At 34.4% G+C, this 27,305-nt stretch overlaps 1 protein-coding gene across 1 annotated transcript in view; it reads left to right on the top strand.

Annotated features, from left to right (window-relative positions):
- LOC108003563 (proteoglycan Cow) overlaps positions 1-27,305 on the top strand; it is a 171,921-nt gene that overhangs the window by 122,014 nt on the left and 22,602 nt on the right. The window contains 3 exon segments of the mRNA XM_062073615.1: positions 32-134; positions 3,496-3,627; positions 25,832-25,977. Coding sequence (XP_061929599.1) covers positions 32-134; positions 3,496-3,627; positions 25,832-25,977 — 381 coding nt within the window.

Raw genomic sequence — 27,305 nt, 5'->3', positions numbered from 1 at the left:
TTTGATAACATGTTTTTCTCTTTCTTTTCAGGTGAACTTTGTCGTCCACTGAATTGCAAGAAGAAGGATTTGTGTCTCCTTAAGGATACATTCACTGCTGTTTGTGTTTCCAAGAAGGAACTTGAAAAATCAGGGTAAGTGACTTATATATGTATACAAGATATTTTCATAAAAAAATTTTCCTCGTTTCCTTGTTGATACGCGTCTTGAATTGATCCTTTCCCAATCTCGTTCCCCTATCTGGAATTCTATCTAGAAATTAGCTAGCGTGAAACTTGGACAACACACTGAACAGTGATTGACGTATCATAAGACCCTCGAGATTGCCAGAGATTCGAACTAGGACCATGAGATTGCAAGATGCTTTCCAAATTAATCATACGATGCTTGTATCAATGTGTGCAAGATCTAAGATTCCTCCTCTGTCTTCCTCCTTGAATTAATATATTATTCAAATTAATGAAAATCATTTCAATCTTCATTATTCGAGCTCTGTTGTACACTTTCTTGTTTATATTTTCAACGATGCGTTTTCGACACACTTTTCTTTACCACGTGATAATAATATTCAATTTGAAATCAAGAAGCATTGAACAATCTGAGAAATCTTCTGAAAAAAATATTATCAAGAGAAATTCATCCTTCATTCTCCTCTTCCTAAATAACGATATCCAATCCAATCCGCCATCTCTGCAGACGATCAAAATAAACAGTTCTGTCAGAATTAATCGTTTCGATCACCGGCCCCGTCCATAGGCTTGTCCGCGGCCAATGATTAACGACGATATTATCCAGCGCCTGTATTAAACCGTGCGAGAGATGGGCAGGGAGAAGGCGTGGAGAGGGAAAGAGACAGAGACAAAGGTGAGGCGATCATTGATTTCCGAGCGTGCTTATTGCCAGTATAAACAGTGATTGCAGCTTTCCACGTGGATATGGTGGCGTTCAACGCGGCATTCACCTGGAATTTATCTTGAACGCGCAAATTAACGGCAAGAGAACGTCATAATTGTTCCTGGCTGCTCTTCTGCCCGCCTCGAACAATTATCTACGCGAATTCGAGGGCTTATTATTAACGGAATTATAACCGAGGGAGAAGGGGAGGGTTGCTGCACGACAACGTTGATCGGGATTAGATGAGGTGCGAATGATGGCGTGAAATGTGTCTGGATCAGTCGCGATAGTTGTGACACGTTTAATTGATCCGAAGTGATCGTGTCTGGTAATGGTATGGAAATGTTTGGAAGATGTGACGGGGGTTGAAACATTATCGACAGCTGTAAGGTATTGTTAGCATTATAAACGTTGGAACGTTTTTGATCATCGCAGAGCGTGGATTTTTTAGTCTTTTTTTTTTTTGAATTACTACTATGTTTATACATAGAATTTTCATCCTTATTTTGATACAATTATTAATCGAGGTATAATATTATAGAGTATACATTGGTATAAATAATAATATATTTTGTAGATATTTCAGTCGTATTGGAAGCTATGGCGAGATCAATTTCGTTAAGGTTAATTATTTAATTTCTAAAGTAAATATTAAAGAAATGTTTCAAATGTTTGGAGAAAGAAATATTGATATATGATTATTAAGTAAAATTGTAAAATTTATAAAGAGATTAATAGTATATATAATTTTTAGTTCAGTTAGAGACGCGTTTTAGAGAAACGTTATATATTATTTTAAAATGATTTTAATCGTCGAAAATTTAATCAACATCAAAATGTTCAAAGCACGCTTTCTAATTTCTCGAGACAGTTCCATAGATTCATCAGCTTCGTGACTTTATTACCTGGGTCATCTCATCGGTCACCATCAAACTTTATCTTCCGCTCCGCTCCCATATTCCATTTTCCCCAGAAATACAAATTCGGCCATTCCGTTCGATCAAATTCCATCGGATTCAATCCGATTTAACTATCCTTTCAAACAAGTTGCATTAAACTTCCGTTACTTGTTGCTAAAATAATATATGTCAATTTCCAACTCTAATCAACCAATCCAAAGACACCAAGTTGCCAACTGTTACACAAATTTGAATACTCGATAATAATACAATTAATAATAAAACTTGTGATCCGCCAATTAATATTTTTCAATCTCCATTAATTTTTCAAAATTAAAACGAATTACAAACGATTGAAAAATTCTTAAATGATTAAATCGTAACGTAAAAATAGCCTTCAGAAAAATATAATTCAGAGACTCATCCCTTATATGATTCGAGATATAATTTTCACTTCGTACTCGTCGTGGCAACAAGAAATCGTAGATTTACACAAGGAAATCGTTATTTCATCTTCGAGTTTTATCTCTGATTTTTCTTCTCTCCCCATGTAAAATATTATAAAGCAGAGCCGATATTATACGTTCAAGAAGACGAAGGAAGACAAATAGACGAGCTCTTCCTCTCTCTTTCTCTCTGGCGAGTAAACGCGAGCACGAAACATGTTATGAGTAAAAATTTTCCATTGGACCGTGCAAACTCAACGTCGTTATCGATAGAGAATTTTTCCCTAGGAAAATCTTCGCTCTCTCTCTCTCTCGCTCCCGCTGACCTCTCGTATCCCCCCTCTCCCTCCCTCCATGATCCATTCTCCGTCGACGAGAGAAATTATATTCGAAAGCGTTCCATTTGCCGTAGCCGGGAAATCGCTTTTAACTTATTCCATTCCCGGAGAGAGCGACTCCAGCATCTTGACACGGTGGATCTGCTTAAATTTTTAAAATTCGCCCAACCCTCTTTTGCACCGAGGACACGTTGGATCGAGAATGTTCACGCCTGTCTGGAAGATTAAACCTGTTTTTTTTTTAGCTTATTCCATTCGATTTATTTCTTCAAGTTCTAAAATTATTTATTTTCTTTTTCAAACATTTACGTTTGTCCTTATTTTCTAATGATATTTTCGACTTGGAATTGAATAAATTGTTGAGGATAGTTAATAAATTGTTGAAATTTATCGGAAAGTTTTCTTTATGTACTTCTTGCGTTTGATGGTTAAAATTTTTATGATTATTACTCCAAGTTTTTTTACGTCCCTTTATTCTCGTACTTCATTAAATTTCTTGCGAAAAGATTCGAAAGAAAATTTTATCTCGTTAAAAAAAAAAGAGTGATTCAATAGTAATTATCGTTATAATTATACGGAAATATTCTGTATATTGATATACGTGATCGTTGATTAAACAATAATTTTCTGAAAGAAGAAAAAATGAAACGGTGCAAACCGAATGAAATATTCGTACGTAAAATTAAAATAATTTTATTGTTTCTCGGTTTACGTTCACGGTAATAAATTATCATTAATTTCGATGTTTTAAGCTTCGGATAATTCGTGATTTACGGGACCACGGGATTTTCAATGGTGGAAATTTGGCGGAAAAAGCACATTGACCTTTCAAATTCGTGGAGAAAGGAGCGGTCGGAAGTCGGATCAAACATGGGCCGTTTCTACTTGATGATTCTCCTTTTTCTTTTGTTTTCACAGGGACATAGTAATCCCGAAATCCAGGGCGGTTCAGCAGAATCGACGAATGAGAACGGAAACTTCGGTCGACACGGAGGACGACGACGCCTTCTTCGATTCCGAGGACGATGACGAGGACCAGGACGAGTCCAAGTAAGTGTTCACGTTTTATTGTTAATTATTATAATGGATGTTATTATATATTCAGAGAAAGAAACGCGTGTGCACAATAGTTGAACAAGTTTCGATTCAAATTCTATTTTAATAGTTGTTTTTAATTAATAAGAATATGAATAAAAAGAATTGTAATAATATTAAATTTTATTAAATCCGAAAATCAATTTAATAATTTAATATTCTTTAACGAGATTGATACGTTGAAAAAAACCTATAATATCGTTAAAATTTTTGTTGCAATATTTCAAAATTTTTAAGCTACATATAATAGCGACAAACGAAATTTCATCATTAATTAATTATAGACACGAAAACTTTAACAATTTATTTCTCTCGTCTGTAAAATTCGAAATGTTTTTTCTTTCTACTACATTAATTAAAAATTCTATTTTTTCCTGTCAAGTTGAAAACAATTTTTCATTCACGCTTGCCTAAATTACCAAAAAAAAAAAAAAAAAACGAGAAAGAAAAATGGAAAATTTAATTAACTCATATTCTAAACAAAGATTGGGATAAACTTTTTTTTTTCAAAAAGAAAATTACGAAAACGACGACGATAAACAAAAATTTCAAACGGAAAAATATTCAGAAATGGAAGATAGAGAGATCTGGGGAAAAGAAATGAAGAAATTTTTTTTCTCAAACCGAACTAATCCTAAAAGTTCTTCCGTCTGACTTGGTTATTAAAAGAAGAGAAGACTTGAATTTCGAGGATGAAAGGGGGTTGAGGGTGAGAGAGATCCGCTTCCGCCGTTGTTTACTTTTTCCTGCCCACGTAAAATATCCTCCACGGGGGCAACAAACTTTCAATGTCCGGAATAAAACATCTCGATATCGAGATATCGAAAGCTTTACGTTCGAACAATTTGAATTTCCTCCGTCAATTTATTTCTATTCCTGAAAGGAGATATCGTCGTTTTATCAAATTTAACGGATATCGTAGGAATATTGCTTTTCAAATATATCATTTCAAGGATTTATAAAATAAATGACCGATAGCAATTATTACATAGGATTTTCTTTTTATCCGAATAAAATTTTTTAAAGGAAAAGATAGTTTCTTATTTTCCAAGAAAAAATATATTGAACTATTTATATAGAAATATCGTTTGTGTAGAAGATAAATGATTCAAAAAATAAACCAATTTATGATATTTTTCTAAATGATAATAATCTCCTGGATGGTTAAAAAATTCGTTTTCAAATTCGAATTAAATCCATTTCATTCTTCTTCTATCCTTATTTATAAATGAACGACGAAAAAAAGAAAGTGAAGTTGATCATTTTATCTCGCGTATCAATGTTCACAAACTGGTTCGAACGATGAATAAAAATATATATATATACACATCGTGTAGAAAAAAGAGGAGGAACAGTGACGAATGCACGAATAATTCGGTTTAATTGGTTCCTCTGTCCCCGCGTAAGTATCACGCGTGTATTGTTTCGTTTCGAAACGATAAAGGAGAGAGGGAGAGGAAAAACGGGAAACACGCGCGTAAAAATAACAAAGAAAAATGGAGTGAGAAAAGAGAGAGGGAGTGAAATATATCGGACGAGTCCCAGCGGACGAGTATAGCAGGCATGTTTTGTTTTTCACGAGACATTAAGCCGGAATTATTGGTTTCGACGGTTCTCCTCGCGTATCGAACGCAATTCACCTCCACACCACGGGGTACGGTGAATAAAAGGTTAACTTTATGGGTCACGTTTTCACGGATGCTCGCCCCTTAAGTTCCAGTGCGATCATCCGAACGTGGAAGAAAGGAGACGGTGCCTTACTTTCCGCCTCGAGTGTCGCGTTTCATGGTATTCCGCAACGTGTGGAAACGCGCGGGAAGAATCCATTTTCTTTCTCAACGAGAGGAAAGTGAGGGAATGTGAGGAATTGAACAGGGATTACTCAAATGATTTTACGGATTTCTTCTTTCTCTTCTTTTACGAGTTCATATTGGACGAGGTGATCAATATGAAAAATACGATACGATTCTTTCTTTTCCGTTTCCAAAGTCTTCTTCATTGTTATTTCTTTTAGGATATTATTATGAGCAACATTTCGAAAAACTTGATTAAATTTTAATTTGATAAAAGCGCGAAATAGTTTCACGATAAGAAGAAATTCGAATTTCGGGTTCTAAAAAGAAATTCGGTGATCTAATTATCACCGTCGTTTCGTATATAGATCTAACCGTAACCTCATCGAGGAATAACCTTAATCCAGTTTCCACGTCCGCGAGAAATAGCCCCGGCGCAGAAATAGAACGCGAAAAAACAGCACGAGAACATTTGCAACCTGAATTCGCGAGACACGTACTCATAGACCCGTCTATATACCGAATAATCAAATATGCAAGACGAGGAACGTAACAATCTCTTCCCAGAGACGAAAAGAGAGCAGCCGGTCGAATCCAATATTGTCTTTCTCGAAACGAGTCGGATTCCCCCTTAAATCTCTACCAGCCCTATATATATATATAAACGCGGCAACCGCCAACGACTCACGGTGTTGCACCTTGGAAAGGAATAAAAAATGAATTTCGAACGACACCGTCGAGGCGAAGAAGAATAACCGAAAGGGGTACGTTGGAGGAGGGGGAGAAAAGGGACACGTGGAAACCGAGATGCGTTTACTTTAGCGCGGAGCCACGTCGAATGGGACATTTTGCGACGAGGGGGGTAAAGGTTTTGAAAAGGGGGAAGAGAGAGAGAGAGAGGGAGAGGTTGGAGGAAAGAAAAATTCCACGGGGAAAACAGGTCGGGGAACGAACGAAACGAGGAGTGGGGGAGAAGAGGTAGAAGGAAAAAGGCAGCGAAACATTTCTTCCTACTTAAATTTGCACGAGCGAGCAGAGCAAAGAGGGTTTTCCATCCAGAGCCCCTCTCATTCCGTTCCTCTGTTTCCTCTCTTTTTTAATATCTCCGTCCTGTGTCTCTCGCGTTCCTCTTCCTTTCCTTTATTCGTTCGTTAAGTAGTTTTCGCTACTTCTGTCCCATTCCCAAGCGTCCTTTGAGAATAAGTCGTAATGTCGCCGTAAGGATAATATTGAAGGAGAAACAAACTCTAATTGGAAGGTATGGTGGTTAAACGATTGGATTGATTTTTTCCGATCGATGAAAGAAAGAATTTTTGAACGCAGTTAGAATTAATTTTGCAGAGAGTATTTGAATGTTTGATTTTGTAACTCGGATTAGAGATAAATTTTGTTCGTTACGTGCAAAAATTATTAAGTCTCTCTGGACCGATGGTTTTCGTTAATAATTCGAGCAAAATTTTATTTTTTATTTTTTTTTTTATCCCTGAATTTTTACTTTTTCTCGAAGCACAATTGCATGACAAATATAAACATCAATTCTCAAATAAAATCGTCAAATACATTCATACTTCAAATATGCAGTGGTGAAAGTGGGGAATGTTCTTAACTGTAGCTATTAAAAAATGTTTATTTTTATTTTTTTTTTTTTTTCGTACAGAAATGTATACATATATATTACATATAAAGAAACAGAAATAAAGCTTCTTCTCGATTACCAAATCACATTTTAAAAAACTGAAAATATCTTACCCCTTTTTACTTCTTCATCGTTGATATTCAAGAATGTGATTGTTCTAATTATATGAAGAAAAAAACTACGATTAAGTACCAAAAATTCTCCATGATACAACGAAATCCACTACGTCCAAGTTTCCGCTGCGCGGGTGTCGTTCCACTGTATGGCGCGCCATGTCTGACCGGGCACGGTTTTATTGTACTTGTCCGGAGATACGCTGACCCGTTCTACTTGTCGCGCGCAGTCGAACGCGCGATTTTCCATTGTGCTCGAAGGTGTTTAATGGTTTGTTCTACTTGTCGACCGGCATGCCGTGCCGTGCTTTTGTTCCGTTTAAGGGCGCTTCCAGCTGTGACGTGTTTTTACTGACGATCGTGGAGGAATTGAATTGTTGAAAGTTGAGGTTAAATTGTTGAGATCCCAATTTTGAAGTGGAAAAACATTTGGAAAATGAAAGAAAATGAAAGAAATTTTGGGGATTGTAATTCGATGTTTTATAACTCGATATGTTTGTAGTAAGATTTAAAAGGGCGAAGGATTGTTAAAGATTATTCGGAAGAGAGATTAAGATACGTTTATAATATATACAAAGAGAAATTACACGTTGGAAACTGGACGAGAGTGTAGGAAAAAAGCATAAAATACTTTATGACGTTGTTAATTAAACTTCATATTAAATTTCATTTCGCCTTTCTCGCTTTTACCTTATGATGTAATAAAAGAAGAACTTATTTAATTTCGTTTATGATATACGGGCTGTAATGATTTTTAATATATTTAAATGAAATTTATTTCGCGAATTTTGTAATATAAATAACAACGTATATAAAATTTTAATTAACTAACTTTAAAATTATATATGATTATTTCTAAAAATATTATATACTGCCAGTTATCATTCAACGTAATTGTACCGTTCGCACCATCTGCCGAGTAATTTCATAAATGTAACGTTGTTGCACGAATCTTTTTATCTCCATTTCATCTTTTTTTACGAAACCAACGTGATCTTGCGAATTAAAATATTGTATTAGAAAAAAAAGTCATGAAAATTATTTCTATATAATTTTTTCACTCGGAAATTAATAATTCGTAACTAATTTTTGTATAAATAAATTATTAAGTTTATCGCGTTTTAATATCGAAAATATAATCAAAGTATATAATTTTACCATTAACTATCCATCGTAATTTGAAAAATTAATTTTTATAAATACTACATATATATTTAATATTTAAAATTACAAAATCACGAACTTGATGATTACGAAAACGACTTCTCTTTTTAATCCATTGGAATGATACAGCATTACTAGCTACGTAAAGCAATTTTCCCTTACTCGGTATTAAAAAATTACCCAAACAAGGCGAAAAGCTTTCAAGGAAACGCTGCCAATGCTAACACAATTGTGTATTAATTACCAACGGATTCCAAGCTGCCGAAAAATCCTTCCAACGATGATTCACGATGAAAGAGGTGGTCAGTATGGATCACGCGGAATGGCAGTGAGCACGTACCAGCCTTAACTTCGCTGGAAAAGTGTACCAGAGATCGTTAACGAGGAGTGGCCGCTTATCTTCACCCTTAATGGCCTTTTGTCCACCGTCACGCGATTTTTCCGGTAAATTCTGCCACATTCTCGAGATTCCTCCTACGTTTCGTACAATATGAGAATTAAAATAATAGCAGGGAAGAAATTGTAATGGAGACTCTTGAATTGTTGTTACGTGAATTATATTTTAATTGTAGCGGTGTAGTGGCAATCGAGTAAAATATTTGGACGAAAAGTTTATTGAAAAATATTTTATCATAATCTCGAAATGGAATTAAATGATTATAAATTGTAAAGAGAGTGTTATAATTGGGAATTGATATAAGAAAAATAATTTTAACACAGATGATATTTAATTTCTTTTCTTCTTCTTTTTTTCAATCGATTATTTATGTTTATTGGACGTAATTGTATTGGAAGTAATATTGAAATTCTATGTTGTTATATTACGAAAGAGATAAAAATTAAAATTCGAGAAATCGTAATGAAATTAATTTTAAATTTTAATTTATTTTTAACGTTTCTTTATAATGCAGAATAAATGAAATATAAATATAAAGGAGAAAATATTATGTTAAAATGTTGTTTTAATAAATAATATATATTCTTTGGTAATATAGAATTCTTGAAATTTGTATTAATTTAATTAATGATAGAATTCGAGAAACAAAATTTTACCCATTGTTGTATCATTCATTTTTAAACTATATAGCAATATAATCTATAGTGAAATATTTCGAGGAATAAATTTAGTGAAAAATAATTTAACATAATCCCAAAATAAAAATTCACGAACTTTTGTGATTAATATATTTTTTGTTGAAATTTAATACCAAAGTTATTCTATTTAAAAAATATAATGAAAAACAATTTTAATATTTCATTTTTTTTAAATTGAATATTTAAATTTTATTGGATATATTATTTCATCATAATATGATATTAAATTTTTAAGCCAATTTAAAAAGAAAAGAATGGAAAGTGTAGGAAATGGGATACGAATTGTTTTTGAAACGATCGAGAAATGCGGTGTAAACGAAAACAGGCTTGATTTCAACCGACTGAGGTGTATTCTTTGCCGGTCTAAAAGCGGATTTTTAGCTCCGCTTTCCGGTTCAGAGAAACGACCCTGGCTGTCCCATTTAGGAGGGCTGCGCTCCGCCACTCCTCTTTTACGCTTCTCTTTGTTATAATTAGCGGAACACGGAGCTTTTGAAAACGAAAGTAAGGCCGTGAAATAATGTCCTTCCACGATGACGCGTTTTCCTCGTAAAAATTCAAAATTAGCTTTCCATTTTTCCTTCTTTTTTTCTTTCTTCTTTCTTTCTTTTTTTAATGTACTTAACAAAATTATTACCACTTTAATCAACAATATTTTCGTGATGAACGAATTGACGATTAATAATGGAAATGTATTTTAGAAAATTAAAATTTGGCTTAATAATATCGCGTGTCCATGATATTATTCAATATAAAATTTAAAAATTTATTGTCTTCCGTTCGAGAGATTTTTTTTTTAAATCTAATTGAATCATTTGTTATTCGGCATATTTGTTTATATTGAATTATTGAAACGAAAAATTGAATGTCGTCGAAAATTTTGACTGTTGACATAAAGATTGATAATAAAAATTGGAATTTCGACGGTGGGATATTTAACAAAATTATTTTCTTTTATTTATTTATTTTATTAAGAATATAATTTCAAAGTTAACAAATAAACGATCGATAAATAGAAATAAAGAAAAAAAAATTGATAAAAATGTTTTAAAAGATATGTTTTAAGATAACGAAAATTTGAATATATTTCTATTGATTGAAATATCGATAGAAAAATATTGGAAATTTCGTTGAAGTTATGACAGAATGATATTTACAAGCGAGTTGATTGCAGCTAATAAATATAAATCGTTTAATTTCCGAATAGAAATGGTAAGGTAACTTTAACAACGTCCATAAATTGGTGATCGTAAATGATCGGACGTAAACAAGAAAATAAAATGAATTGTAGGTTCTTTCCTTTTGTTGAGAAACCTTTAAACCCGAGGAAGAAGTTATTGGCCAATGAATGACCCGACGATCGTTTTATTATTCTTTCTAAAACAATAAATTGTCGCAATTCATTTACTTATCCAATAAATTTTTCCTTAATATTTTTTATTTTGTAATATTTTTATTTTTAATAACTTTTATGTTATAAAAAGAAAGGATTTATATAGAATCTCTACGTATGTATCGTCGCTTCGACACAACGCGGAATGTCACGGTCGATTTGAATCGCGGCACACGACGATCGATAATAATAACATCGATTATTATTGACATTCGAAATGTCGATTCAACGCAGTCGTGTTTCGAACGCGGAGCAGAGCGGACGTGTTTCTCTTTTCTCCTCGTATTATTTATTTAAATTAATTAGTTTCGTGTGAATTAGTTAATATAAATTAATTATTGCAAATAAAAACGCGTTATGGAAGAACGAATGCAGCGGTATTATAAAAACTTTTATTTATAAGTAAAAATTATTAATAATAATTAAATAAAAAAATAAATTATTTTCAAATGATTATTAAATATTTTATTATCTCAAATGTATGTGTATATATATATACACAAAAAAGAAAAAAACATTTTCGTAATCAAATTTAAAATCAAATAAAAAACGAAATAATACATATGAAAATAATTTATCTTTCAAATATCATTTAAAATCATTTACAAATCGATTAGGACATTGAAATAAAAATTCTATTCGTTTATCTCCGTATCGCCCAATTGCTGCTCATCTAACTCAATTCAATTTGTCAAAGAACCTCGTTCACAATTTACACAATTCGGCGAAGAACTTTTTAAAAGCATCGTGAACAGGGAAAATAACGCGTCCATTGGCAGAGTCCAGCTACGAAACGCGGACCAAAACTCTCTCGAAAGACGTCGCGGAGTTTCTTTAATGCTCCGACTTATTCCACCGTAAAAGATAGTTTCCTTTTCCTCTTTCCTACATTGTTCCACGGCTCGATTCCATCCGTGGACGAGTAAGGGGGTTGACAAAATCTCTATTTACGATTCCCCGTACGGGAACGAGCATCCGGTTATCGATACTCTCTTCCTCTTTCTTCGTGAAAGACTCTCGAAATAAAATTTTATAAGTATCTATCTCTAACGAAGGGGTGAAAAATATTTCCAACATTGTTTCCTTTAGTGGAAATTATGTTCAATAAATGCGCTTTTTCATTTTGTTTCTTCGTTCTCTTTTCTCTTTTTGATTTAGACTATTTTTTTTCCATCGTTATAAATATATCGAAGTATATGAAATTATTTTAAATAAAAATAAGGAGTCTTGAAAATTGTACAATTTTTATTTGTATAATAATAAATTTATTGTTACGTTTCTACGTTGAATAAATACGAATGTTGATTCTTTTAACCGGAAGCCATTGCCAGAAGCATCTTTTAAAAGTAATAAATCGGTTTCTGGTTCTAATTTTTCTATATCGCTTTTCAGATAATTGAATTCAATCGTAAAATTATTCTACGACTAGAATAACTATTCGATATAAATTTCCAAATATTTTACAAATACCATAATTATTTCACGTCTCTAATGCGCGGTAGCAGAGTAGAAAGCTCCAATCCCAATCCTGTTTGGAACGTGAGGGAATAAAAATTCGCATTTTATTTAAAACCAACAGAGAGAGAGAGAGAGAATGTGTGTGCGCTCCCAGAGAGAGGAACGTTTTTCCACTTTCGACGCGATTTCCATTATTCCCATCAGGAATAGTCTGTTTGCTCGATTTGTTTCGACGATCGAACGTCGTAAAAATTCCATTATTACAGCCCTGAAAATTCATTACACGCGTGAACGCATGCGGACATGCGTATCAACGTGTGTAGCAAAATCGCGCGATAATGGAATTTTTATGATCCCTTTTATGATCTTAACCCTTCGTCACGTCACTTTACTATATCTATATTCCATTTCGTGTAAGATCTTTCGAATTATTCGAGGAATCCTCACATTATGATGACGGAGTTCAGCATCGTTTCAGAGAGAGAAATTTTATAAGATTCGTAGAATAATTGATTAGCCAATCAAATGGAATAAGATTGTCAAATGAAAAGTATAACTCATTCGATTGGATATAGAACAAAATCGAATACAACACAGGCTGTGATTAAACAAGTAGTCGGATAAAGCATAGATCGGCGAAGCATCTACTTCTTTCAAGCTTCAAAAGAAGAAACCACAATTCGTTAACATTATTCGTATATAAATTACTGTCAGTTGTTTGATAAACTATTCCCAAAAAATACAATGTGGAGTCTAACGAAGAAAAATTTCTGTAAACCACCGATATTGGATAATGGCTTCGAGGTAAATAAAGGTCGCATCCTTGAAAACTGGAGGCAAAGACAAATGGCGAAAATGGTATCTTCAGTCGATAAGCAAGCCGGGTAATGCGATGATGGACGAGCATTTATGGCGCGCATTTTGTCGCCTATTCCTTCCGCGAGTTGGGGGGTTTCTTTATTGCCGAGCAAGCTTCGCTGAGAACTGAACTCGTTTCTTCGTTTTCCTCCACCCCTTCGTTCCTCTTCATCGCCGTTGAATTGGCGGCTCGAAAGAAACAAACGGCATGTGAAATCGCGCTCGACGTGGCGAGCTCGCGACCATCGGGCTTTTTATCGATTTAGAAAGCTCCTCTCCTCAAAGTGAAAACCTTGTCACGTTTTCGAAAATAAGGGGTGGAAAGATATATATATATATATTTCAGGATTGTTGACGACGGTCTGTTAAAGATTTTATTTTAACTTGTGGCGTCCAATTGCACACTCCAGAAAATTATTCTATTTTGAACTGTTCAATTTTTCTTCGTTTTGGCAAGTGGAGAAGATAAATGATTGGGGGAAAAATTTATATGCAAGAATAAGATAAGGAATATGGAATAGCAGGATGTGATTTGAAGATTTTTGGAGGAAATTAGATTGAACAATTTTTCGAGCAAGTAGAAAAATACAGAATCGTATTATCCGATTACTTTTTCATTCTATATGTTTATTTTGATTTTCTGGGAAACGAAGAGTTGGATAAAAAAGTTTTATCTCACTTTTCCTCGTGTATGGTGTATAATCATATATGCAAACGAAAATTAATTAATATTCATTTCCAATTAAAATATTTTTCTCGAACGTGTCAGCTTTTAAAATTCTACTCTTTTCGTATCCTAATTCAATTCGACGGAAATATATTAGAAATTATTAGTTGAAAAAAAAGGGGGGGATTATTTTTATTTTCCCTTTTAAATTTCGACTCGTTTCTATTTTAGGACGGAGCTAAATCGAGTTCTTTGATGTCTTCCGTTGAAAAATATTTATCGAGCGGAATATGTTTCCGAGTGAAAAATTGCAAGAGACACTTGTACGAGCGTGGTTGAGGACGGCATTACAAGCGTCGTAAATTTTGTCGTACCGCGGGAAGATTAATTCCTACCTGTCCCATGGCGACCACGGAAAAATTTAAGTCCGGCCGAGATACTGTAAACAGAAATTTCTTTGGGAGAGAGAGAGAGCAACGCGTGATACATTCCTCTTCCACTCAGGTTAATGAAGAAATAGTTTCGTGATTAAAGTGGACGATTAAAACTTGCTGTCCACTTTGTTGTCAAAATTTCGAGCGAAATCTAAAACGCGACCAGGGCACGGATTAAACTTGCGAGCCCCGCTATGCGATCGATCTATACTACTGCGGTTGACGGCGCGTTAATTATATGGCCGCTCTACTCGAACAGTCGTTATTGATGAATCCCTTCACTTAAGGACACGCTTTCGCGAAGAAATCAATTTGCTTATTATCTTAACGAGTTTTCAACGGTGATTCATCCAATAAATTACAGCTTTTAATATCGGCAATCTAATTAATGAGAAAAACTGGTTAATAAAAATATTGCACGTTGAATAAATTTGAGACGAATTTTTCACAAGTACGATTAATGAAAGGACGATTAAAATTAAATTATACAACTCTTTTAGAATCTTCTCGGAATCAATTCACCGAAAATGAATACGTATTCAGTTATTCGATGAATAGTTAATCGAAATCGGGATTAACTATACTTGCACGTGAATATTAAACGAAGAATGCAATCCTTGATAATAATTTAATCAATTTCCTCCACTTCGTAAATATTAAGACGAGCATCGAGGCTCTGGAAATAAAAAGAGACGATTAATTTGGAGATAGAAATTAGGAACAAGATTAATTTTCCGGGGAGACCGCGTGAAGCAGAGCAACCTAGCGAGTGAATTAGCTTATTCGATTGGATTTTCTTCCTATGCTTTGCCGTCTCTCTGTGCACAAGTCTCGGCCAATGGCGCGAATTACGCTCGGTGTATGCGTGTCCCTAACCGAAATGAATGCCGCTGCATGCAATTCCGGCTGCAATAGAGTGTGGCCTCCGAGCGTATTTTGCGGGAGCTAGTTAATGCACTGTCGCCTGGGTTGTTATTCGTTAATCGATCGCCACGAACGACGATAAATCGAGAGCGTATTGCTCCTGGCTTCGTCCTCCCCGCTCCATTCGTTGTTTCGAATACGGAGGAATCGTAAATATCATCGCAAGATCGACAATTGAGAGTAAGTAAGTAAATCGTTGTTTCGATTAAAAAAAAAAAAAAATGTAAGTTTTTGCGTTTGATTATTATTCGATCTACTTCAAGTAGATAATCGTGGATAAAACAATTTTTATTAAAGGATAGGATATTGTGTGGTAAGATAAAAAAAATTCGATTCATCTTTATAAGAAATAATAAGGAATAGAAAATATTTATCCTTCGATTATTTGTTGCGTTTAAATTAAATGGAAAGTAAATATTTTATTTACATCGAGTGTAAGCATATAAATAATATTTGCTCGATTTAGACATTGAATAAAATATTATCTCCAAACATTATTTACTTGTGGAAATTTCAATTTTCCCAATATTTACTTCGATCTTATTTTAAATTTTCTTCGGTAAACGTGATATATGATAATGAACGATTTTTAAAAAAAGTTAAAGAAAAAGTTGTCTAGAAGTAGTCTGGAAAATTATTTGATTAAATTTTATTTTCTTTCCTTATATATATATGTTTTATCATTTTGAAAATATTTTGAACATTTTTCAAAAGATAACGTATTCTACTTGGCAAGCAAACCTTCATAACTTTTTATATTTCCAATTTAATTAATTCTCTCCTTTCCTCTCTTTCTCCATTTCTTTTCTCACGAGGCAATTCTCATTTCATTCCGAAACTGATATCGTTCGCGAAGCAATAAGTCACAATGCTTTTTCCCTACACAATCAATGAAACCGCGGAATAAAATATTCGAGGCGATGAGCAAGAAACAAATTGGACCAGACTTTTAATTTCCCCGGAAATAATGGCCTTCTTTCTGCTCCCCATAGTTTTCACGAAAAATCGAAAATTCACGCTACGGTGAACGACCAAAATATAACGTTCTCTGATAAACTAACTTCTCCCCCCTCGATAATATTCTCCCTCGAAATTGAAAAACGCATCGTTACTGTGTCAAAATTCTCTTACTTTCATAAAAATATATACTTCAACAATTTCACTATTAGAAAGAATCGATTAAACTTTCCAAATATATGTATATATTCGAACGATCCTTTGCCACGAATTATATAGATGTCTTTTTTTTTTCCAATTCATTTGAGGTTAACACCGTTTAAACTTTTGCACGATGCCTTGTCATTAACCATTCGAATCGTGGCTTGCACGAGCATACCTCGTTTCGAGGTAATTGTTGCAAGAACAAAATAGCATTTTGTACTTTCTGTCTGGAACGTTGCTTCATCCCCTTCCTCCCGAAATTGGCGGAAGAAAAGACGACCCGATTCCGGGGGAACTCTCGAATCTTGCGTCGTAAAGTGTTCTCGGGAACGAGATTGTCTGCGAAAGAAACCTTCGTGAAAATCTTCGCGAGTATCGCGAGGATTCTGAAGATTCTTTTAATAGCCTGGTTGGTTGTTATTCCTTGTTCCATGTTTTTTGGGTTGGAACGAGAGCGTTTCCTCCAATTGTCTTGTTACGTTTTTACGAATGAATGGACGTTCTTTTCTTTCTTTTTTTTTTTTTTTTGTAAAAATTTGAAGGGAATGAAAAACGCGATAAAAAGAACAAACGAAATATTGAAAAGAGTGGTTATTGTGATGTTTGAGGAATGAAAGCTCCGTTTTTTTTTTAATCGTAATTTGTGAAAATTTTATTTATATCTGTGTATGAAAATATTCACAGGTCTGTGCGTGATAAATCAGTGGAGATAGAATATATTTTTTTCATTGCAAATAAGACATTTAAATTGAAGGATATATTTTTCGTGTTAGAAAATAATATTTATTATTTATTATAACGATCTTTTATTCTCCGTTGCGATAGAGAAGAATTAATTCAAATTAAGATATTCTATATTGATAATACAAAATTTATAGGCATACGTGAGTTTTCATTCAAAGTTAAGAAGTAAAAATATAGTAATTTTCTCCATTAGAAATTGATCGTTTCACATTTATTATATCTTTACGCGCGCTTATATATTTTCGTATCCCCTCCTTTCTTTTTTTTTTGTATTTAAAAATCGGTGGAATAAAACGAGATAAAATAAATTGAAATAAAATAAAATTCATCGTTATTACAGTTGTTTCATTCGACACGCAAATTAAACAAAGATCGAATAAATTGAAAGTTACGCGTGTACTATTTCGACGTCGAGCATTCGATCCCTATTATTTTCCCAAGTTACGAGGGTAATTTCGTTTTAATACACGTGGAATACGATATAAAATTTCAATGGCCAAGTCAATAATAGGTATTTCACTTCCATTTGTATTCCTCGACTTACGGCGCCCCTTTCCTTTCCTTTCCTTTCGTTGCGTGTCGCGGTTACACATTTATTTTATACAATTTGCCACGTTACGTTCGCGATCGTAAAGTTAAAAGAAGAAAAGAACAATTGTCGTGCGTAATGCAAAATACGTGATGGAAAGATTTTTCTAGATTTCGTCGAGCGTTTGATCGTTTAATAATTATCGAATCTGTTTTTCCGTCAATTCTTTTTCTCTGAAGGTTGAATAATTGGAAACGAGTAACGAATCGTTTAGAGATAAAAATACAAAAATTCTCTTGTTAAAATCCGATTAATGGAATCGCAGATATTATTAGAAAGAATTTCTTCTGTCGAGTTTTATTATCTAATAAAAAAGAACAACTTTTGTCGAAGCGTAAATAGCAATCATCGTTAGATAAGTAGTATAAATTTGCCAAGGTTAGCCAAGCAGTGGAACGAATCAAGCGAATAGTGAGACAAATGATAATTAGATTTATCGTATAATCAGTTACAATCGGACAAATGGATATAACAATCATAATCAAGTCAAATAGAATAGTGCAATCATTCGAATAATACAGATCGCGTCGTTGCACGTAGTGGTATAAGTCGATCATGCATGAGTCGATCGTAATCAAAAGGAATGGCAAGACGATACATAATATTACGGATTTCCATCCTGGTTTCAAACCGTAAAATCAATCAATCTCGTCAAACAAACCGCCTTTACTTCCGAAGGTTTCACAATTCGCAGAAATCGTAAAAAACCTCTCCTTCCCCGCGTCGTAATCAAGCTTGTATTTCCCTTTCCTCCTCCTTCTCTTTCCCACTTTTCTTCCCCTCAAAACAAAGCCGATCCCACTTTGAGAGTCCACGGGGAAAATCCACAGAAACAGAAACAGGGGCAATTAGATGATGCATCCTGGATAGCAAGCTGTCCATTTATCGGGGATTCTTCTCCATTGGCGTATTTTCTCATGCGTATTCTCCCTTATCCGGACAGAGAAAAGAGAGAATGCCCGCGGGGATGTATTAAATTAACGGGAGGGGGAAGGGAGGGAATTCCCTTCTTCGAGAATTTTAATTACACACTCGATTTCACCTCACCGCTCGAAAACGTTACACGTTTACGTTCAACCTTCGAATCGTTTTTTGAAAACCATCTACTATTTCGATATTTCCTTCCTAAACGATGATCAATTTCTTTTTTTCCCATCCTTTCCCTTATCCTCTCCATTTATTCGCATATTTATGCATATTTATCAGAAGAAGAAAGAAATCCTATTACATCCTCGGCTTGGTGACACCAAGAATTAGCGAGCACCGACATCCCCCTCCCCCTCTTCCCCCAAAAAGAGAGTCAACACAGCGTTGAGAGTCAACGACGTTTTTTGGGAGAACGTATTCGTATTTCTTCGATGGGAAGACGGGGTGACCGGCCGTTTGTTATTCGGGGGGAGCAACGGATCGAAGGCCGAAGTTTCCGCGCTGCCTTCGAAATATAGCGACGTAGGAACGCGATGGGACAGCGAGGAACGGGCAAGGGGATTACATTTCGCATTCATGGAATTCCACGATGCCCGCGTAAATCAAAAGTTCCGTGTTGTTCGCGGATGTGGTGTGATGGAGGAGGGGGACCTGTTCGAAAATGCGTGCTCGACGGAACAAGCGCTCTCCTAATACGCTCTCCCCTCCGCCCCTCGACGGCCGGCGTCTCGATGTCGCGAAACTGTGATGAGAAATAAGGGATGGGGAGATAAAAATCGAGGGGGAGGAGAGGATCCTGAGAGGGTCGATCGTGTTTCGAATAAAACTCCGATTGGTTTTTTTTTCTTTTTTTTTTTTTTACCGTCGATTTTCTCTGAAAAACAACTGATTTGGCTACGGGTTGGAACGGGTTGTAGAAGAGTTTCGGCACGGAAACTCCTTCGGGTATATGGTAAACGGGGGGAGAGAAGGGGAGAGGATCGGTGTATACAGTTCCGGAACTGAACTGGCGAATGAAATTCGGGAATTTGAATACAAATTGAGGCGAGGACATGGGGAATGGGATTACGGGGGTGTTGGTAAACTTTTTTCTTTTTTTTTTTTTTTATCTTCGCAGAGAAAGGACGGTGCAATCGACGGATCTTTTTTCGAACGTGGTTGTCGTGAATTTGACGACGAACAGGAAGTTTTGGATTGGTGACGTTTTTCGATTTTGCCATATAGAGTAGATAGAGTAGATTTGGAGTAAGTTTAGAGCAGGTAATGATTAATAAAATATAAGAGAATATAATTCGTGCGTAGGTTTCGTTATATAGATATTGGAATATATGTATTGATGGATGAAGACGTTATTTCGTTTAGTTATTCTTCGACTAGGTCGTCTAATTGATCGATAAAATTTTAAATTCTCAATCGTTCTTGCTCGTGAGAAAATTTCATTTTAAATCATTACAAATAAAGCTACGTAGATACGAATGGAAAGAGGGATTAATTTGTTCCATCGTGTTTTATTTAAGTATATTAAATTTCATTTATTTCTGATATTCGCGTGTGTAAAATTACAAAAATATTGTAAACAATATTATAATTAATTGTAAAACACGAATCATCGAAACGCTCACTCCATAATAAAAGAGGGAAGAGGCGAAGCAAAAAGAAAATAATTTCCTCGTTAAGCGTGACTTAAGCGCTAAAAAGTTCCGGCATTTCTTTTAAAACTCTCGAAATAAATTCTCATATCCCAGCGACAAACGTTCCAACTTCGATCCCTTCCAAAATTTCGAGAAGGATTCAAGGAACAAAAGTTTCTCCAATGATACTACCATCTGATCCAAGTTTCCCTCCTCTCGATGTAAAAGCGTTAGATTAAAGACGGATTGGCACGTTCATTATCAACCATGCTCCTCTCTGTCTCTCTCCCCCCTTTTGTACAATTTCGATGAAAGATACGAATTGGATATCAGAATTGGAAATTCTATATCTTTCCACGTATCGATACTGTTTCACGTTTTATAGAAACGGATATGTTTTACATTATCGTCGAACGAATTTTTCCTTTTGCTCGAAATTTTAATAAAACGACCCCACGTTTATTTTGTAATGTTTGGAGGAGAGAGCGCGATAAATAAATCTCAATCTGTCTGATTGGAAAAATTTAGAACAAATATTGGAGAGAAAATTGTGGGGAAAAAGAATTTATCTTCGAAGAAATATTTCATATCTTTGAAAAATATAATAAAATGAAATTTTACAAATTCTAAGTTCTTCTGTTATTTAATCATTTACGCGATAATCCTTCCATTGTAACAACATTCAATTTTTCGTAAATAAAAATAAATAGACGCGTATATTTTCTCTATCGAATTCAAAATTTCGCGCTCTTTTCCTTTTTTCTATGATCAATTCGAGATGGAAGAAAAAAAATGGCGTCCCCAAAAAGGGACTCAAAATAAAATTAAAAACTTAACCATCTCGTTACTCGATTAACAAACATAATATAACATTTATTTCCATTTCATTATTAATTTTATTCGAAAGCATTGCAAATACATACGCTTACACACGGAACCAAAATTTCGCATAATTCGCCATCGACGCCACGTCATCAACCGTGCATACCCGCCAAGCTTTTAAAACCGCATCATCGCGTTTTAGCGAGCAGTTTCGTCGGAAATAAACTTTGGTAAACGTCGAGATGTATAACAGCGCTGTGTAAATTCGCTTGTACGAGCTCGTAACGTTTCGTCGTGTTTCGACGCGTACTATCGTCGGCCTCAAACGAGACCTCAAAACTGGAGGAGTAGGAGGAGGAGGGGGGCACTTGAAACGTCCTGGTGAAACATCCATGCCTCGAACATCGCGATGCTCGGTCGCAATAAGCATCCGTGGAAACAGCGGTTGGACAGACGAAAATCCATCCGGATGCGAAGAGAGAAGCTTCTTTAGAACGGTCTTTAAGATCTTCATCTTCCCCGTGAAGAAGTATTTTCGCTTGAAGATGAAACTTCTTCTTTTTATTCTTTCATGCAGGCACAGACTGCTGCCTCCTCCTCGTAATTTTATCTTCTGTTCTTTCTCGTTCTTTGACGTTCTCTTAAGCACCGGTATTTAGCAAGGGATGCAGCTGTTATAGGAGTCGGAGAATCGTGGAAGAAACGAATATTTGGAGATTTGTTTAAAATTTTAATATCCTGACGGGGGAGGAAGAAGCGGAAGACAAAAAAAATATTCGAGTAATGGAACGAGTATAAGTGTTTTTAGCATTGCACAGTTTTATCATATTTTATCAAATTTGTTTTTTTAATCATTTTTAATTGTACAATTAGTACAGTAAAAAATAATAAGATATTATTATCACGCAACGTGCATGCGTGACGTGTATTAATAATTGGTAGAAATTTTTTAATTTTATCGAAAACGCGAAAAATGTTAAAAAAATTGTGAATTACAAAAAGTTTTTCTGAACTAAATAAATCTTTTATTAATATTTCACGTGCACACGTTTCGCGATCTACGATTATTATTTTAATAAATCACCCTAATTTTCATTATAATTTACACGCAAAATTATTCTCACATATTATAAAATATAATACACGTATGGTTAAAATTTTATTCGTGAGCTGGCATTTCGTTGCGCATCAACGAAATTTCCAAAATATTCGTTTACAAACGATTTATACATCCAACCCAGTTGCGAGTATATTATTATTATTATTATTATTATCATCATCATCATCATAATCATCATCATCATCGTTCCCCTCTGTAAATATCAATATTCGTGCAACAAGATTCGATTCGAGTTTCCCTATTCTCGTATTTTCATAAAGGAAGAAATTTTCCGTATTTCCATAGAAAAGAATCATCACGGCGGGCGGGTATTTCTTCCAGCGTGAAATTATTGGGAGGAGCGGTGCTCGGAAAAATCAATGGGAATATTTGGAGTGATCTTTTTGTTAATATAGAGAAGTTTGTTTGACCGAGTCGAAGGGGAGGGAGATGTGTGGAACGAGAATGAAAAGGAAGAATTCCGTTTCCCCCGCGAAAATATCAGGCCAGGAATGAAATTAACGATTGACGAATCTGTAACGGCGAACGACGATTAATTACGATCGGCGGTTTTCGTTTCATCGAGCGAACGAAATTGCACGAGCGCAATCGAAACGTACGCGCGAATTAATTCGTTCCCGGAAGCAGGCATCGAGATTACGTAGCCAATCGACTCTGTCGTTATCGAGCCGATTGAATAATCGAATAGGCAATAATTCTCGAGCGCGTGGTTTCAAGGGAAATTTTTGATTAGGTCAGGTTAATAAAAGAAAGAGTAGAGGAGGTAAGATTAACAATTTGATGAATTGGAAAAGAAATTTGGAAAAAATTTTTGATCTTTGATCAGGAAAAGTGCATTAATTATATTATTTGTTGTATACATAAACGTGTGACAAACGATGGTTTTTAAAATAAAATAAAAGTAGGCTAAGGTGACTCAAACTTAATCCGATGCAAAAATAAATAAATTTGCGTTAATTTACATAACCTAGTTTATAACAAAAATATTCAGAATGCTATCTGGTATAAATAAATCGTATTTAATTGGGTTATCCCGCTTTTTTTTGCAATTTGTTTCATAAATATAAAGTTTTAAAAGTAAACATATCCGTTGAATTTCGTATTATTATTTCGTTTATATGATATATGCTATAACTTAATCTTTCTTCTGAAACAAATTCTTTATGAAAATGTATTATGCATCAATCTTCCACCAGATCCTTCAATTATGAAAATCTAGATGGAAAATATTATCTTTCTTTTTTTCTTTTTTCATTAAAAAGATTCGTACATCAATATATCTAGAAAATATTTTCAACTCTCCTTCTCAACTGAAAAATGAAAATCTTATTACTTTTATTCGTTTTAAAAGGATGGAAGATTTTAAAAAGAAATATAATTATTATAATATTTGAGGAAAAATATGTTACGAGGGAAGGATGCACACGCAGTTGTCTGTCGACTAAAAGGTTAAGCGATCTTTAAAAAAAATCTATCTACGACCCTTCTTCTCCCCCCTAAAGTCTGGGGATGAATTTCTTGGAAATGACAAGACCGAAAAGCCGCAGGCCTCCATCTTGATAAAGGAGTTAAACCAGCTTAATTACGGTGTTACTCGGTTTAAACTAATTATGCATTTGCCGACAACCACAAATTCTCGAGGCCCAACCTGGCCGGTATTGTAACCGAATCCGCAAAGGGACCCTTCTTTATTATACCGCCATAACTATACCATAAGTTCTCTACATGCTACAAACTAAATATAGAATAAATATTTTTTTCTTCGCTAGGTAATGATAATATATTACTCGAATGTTATCATTTTCCTCATTCTTCTTCATTCTAAAACGTGAAATTTATTTCTAATAATTTGCCAAGTAATATATTTGATTATGTTCTTTATTTAATGATTAAGTAAATGGTACATTTTATGTTAGTTTCTGTGCAAAATTTTGCTCGAGAGGAAAAGTGTAATAAGTGTAAAAATTGAGATGAATGGAGATATACAATAGTACATAAACATCGATCAGACGTTTAAATAAAAAAAAAATTATTACAATTATAAGAGACAATTACAATAACATTTATAAGACATTTATTACGTTCCAAATTTACATCAAAAAAAGTTATAAAGTTGAAAAGCTAATTTTGAAAAGCTTTTACAAAAGCTTTCATCGTGCAGAGCTATATACGTATCTAATGTAAAACCGTACGTTTTACCATGCATTCAGAAAAAAAAAAAAATAACGGTTAAATTAATTCTTTAAATTACGCATCTGCTCACAAAAGAACGCCTATACGCGTTATATATCTTACATATGTATATATATATATAATCGCAAAAAAAAAGAAAAACAATAACATTCTAAAAATAATTAACAACTTATCCAATTTATACGATATATAACTTAATAAAACAAATTTGGAGAACAAGAACGGTTTCATAATCGACAACAACGGACTGAATACCGGCCTTTAAAACTCGGTTTATTGAACCAGCCTTTATCCGTACCTCTTCCGTTCCCCCATTTTTCGTTAAGGGAATTCTAAGCAGGAAAATTTAACGGCCATAATATACGGGAGGTAATAATATAAAATTATAATTAACAGTGGCCGCTCGTGCTCGCACCACTAAACGCATTATAATAGTATTCCAGTTTACGAGACACCCCTTTTCACGGTGCTAGCGCAACATTGTTTGCGCTGGATAAAGGAAAAGGCCTTGGTAATTTCGCGTTACGACGATGCACTGCTTAATGATTATGAAGCTCGGAAATTCCGGAATTTTTTCCCCCCCTTCCCCTTCACGTGGGGTAAAATGGCGGGAGAATTTTGACAAAGAGCAATCCATCCTCCTCTCTCTCTCTCTCTCGCGACTTTATCGATGTTATATTACGTTATATAATAACAGGATACAGGAGGGAGTAACAGTCAAATTTATATTTTAATAGAGTTCCTCTGTTGCGCGGTGAAAAATATTCTTCGCGATATGAAATCTTTTAATTACCTTTTATTCATCGCGAAATAATAGTTCAATTTGTGCGTGTGCCTGTGTGTCTATTTTTTTTATAATATAATGTAATAAAGTTTCGCCGTTCTAATGAAAAATCGCTTAATTAGTTTTCGCCGTATTGCGCCATATAAAAGTGTTATGCGCGGTTGAAATATCGGGAAAATTCGGGTTTTAAAGACATCATTTTTCTTATTTATATTCATAGCAATACATGTGCATGGCCCACAATGATTAATCATCACTCGATCATCATTATTTCAGTCTCGATATGATTTGAAAAAGATACCACTTCTAGATCGATGAGATTATTAATTAAATCGATGTGCAACATGCAGATAGTTCATAGTTTAAGATTAGGAAGAAAAATAAAAGTAAAAGATAAACACGACTTTTCCCTCCGCGAAGAAAAGAGTGGAAACGAGAGGAAGATCGATAATTCTACAAAAAAAAAAAACAAAGAAAAATACATCGGAAACCGCGGTATTTTAATAACGACCGAACTAACTGGCACGACTCCGTGGAAACAGAAGTTATGAGAATGGTGAACGGTAGAAAATAGCAGGGAGGAAACACACTCGAGCAATTAAATTGTTGCGCGTGGAACAGTTTCCGTTTAAAACGGCGTTTTTTTGTTCCAGATGTCAAGAGTGCCCCGTGGTTAAGCCGACGTTCCTTTGCGGAAGCGATAATCGCACGTACAGCTCCCCATGCCGGCTGGAATACCACAATTGCATCCACCACACGTCGGTCCGCATCGCCTGCAAAGGATTCTGTCCCTGCAAAGGTGAGGAATATCGCTTTTACAAATGGAAATCGGCGAATATAATATAAAATTCGACGTGAACGTTGTTCTTTGGATGAAAGTTGAAAAATTAGTATAGAATTATATACGAATAACGAGTTATGGAAATTATTTAATATTGGTTTTTTTTTGGAGTCACTTCTGTTTAAGTCGCTATCTGGGGACAAATAATATGATTTCAATAAGATTTGAATCGAAAGGTAAAAAAAAAAATATTAAATCGATTCGAAATTTTAAGAGATATAAAAGTCATGTGGAACCGTGAGCACAAGGAACCTTTCAAGATAATGAAAGAAGATTAAATAAAATTTCCCTGGATTGTAGAATAGAAGAATTTCACAGTTCTTTCAGCCTTGAAGGAACTCGCGTGCAATTTATCCACGGCACCCTTTCTTCGCGTGCAAACCAAGTATTCAGGTCAACTTCGCGTAGAAGCTGTTTAAAATACTCGAGATATCAGGAACATATTTGAAGTTTTTTCCCCGATTTCATTCGCTTCTCAATTATTTCCTTCTTCCAATCGTCCAAATTAACCCCTTTTTAATATCGAACAAACATAGTTTGAATCCATGGATCGAACTTCGTCAAAAATCTCGTACTCGAAATAAAATTTTATATTCACCTTCAGAATGACTTGAGAATCTCGAACAGGCCAATATCTGTCGATAGATGAATATTTTTGTTGATGAAAAACATTTTAATTTGTTGAAGAAAAAAGATAAAGATCTTCTCTTTTCGATTTTACCCACGAAGCAACGTAAAGTAGTTTAACTTATTTCTCATTTTTATCTCTCATAAAACATAAGAGATTGATATAATTTTTATTAACAAGAAACGAACTTTTGTCCATCCTGTGTAAGAAAAAGAAGACACCCACAACCCTGAATATAGGGCAAGCAAACTCGATTTATTATCCGGGAAGCCGGTTTGATTTATCGCAGACAGGTTTTGAGAGGCGAATTAATGGTTCTAGGATTCTACTTCGAGGCGTATCAGCGTTCAGACTCGATGTCGATATCGATATCGAAACAAAAAAAAAAAGAGGAAGAAAGAAAAAATATTCTGATCAATTTTCCACAACGAATTTTCACGAGTTTACAATTTTATACAGGATATATATTCTCTTGTTTCTTTTAATTCTGTAACTATTTTACAATATCGTAATATTATTCTTTCAACGATTCGAACATTTGCATCTTGAAAAAAAGGTACGAATTAAGAACGTTTTAATTATCCTAACGAATCATTTCGTAATCTGGAATTCGCTTGGACGTTTTCTAATTTTACACGTGAAATTAATTCGTTAGTTT

This window comes from Apis cerana, linkage group LG4, assembly GCF_029169275.1.
Source record: "Apis cerana isolate GH-2021 linkage group LG4, AcerK_1.0, whole genome shotgun sequence".
Classification (NCBI taxonomy): Eukaryota; Metazoa; Arthropoda; class Insecta; order Hymenoptera; family Apidae; genus Apis; species Apis cerana.
Note: the sequence above shows the minus strand (reverse complement) of the source record. Positions and strands in the feature narration are given on the sequence as shown.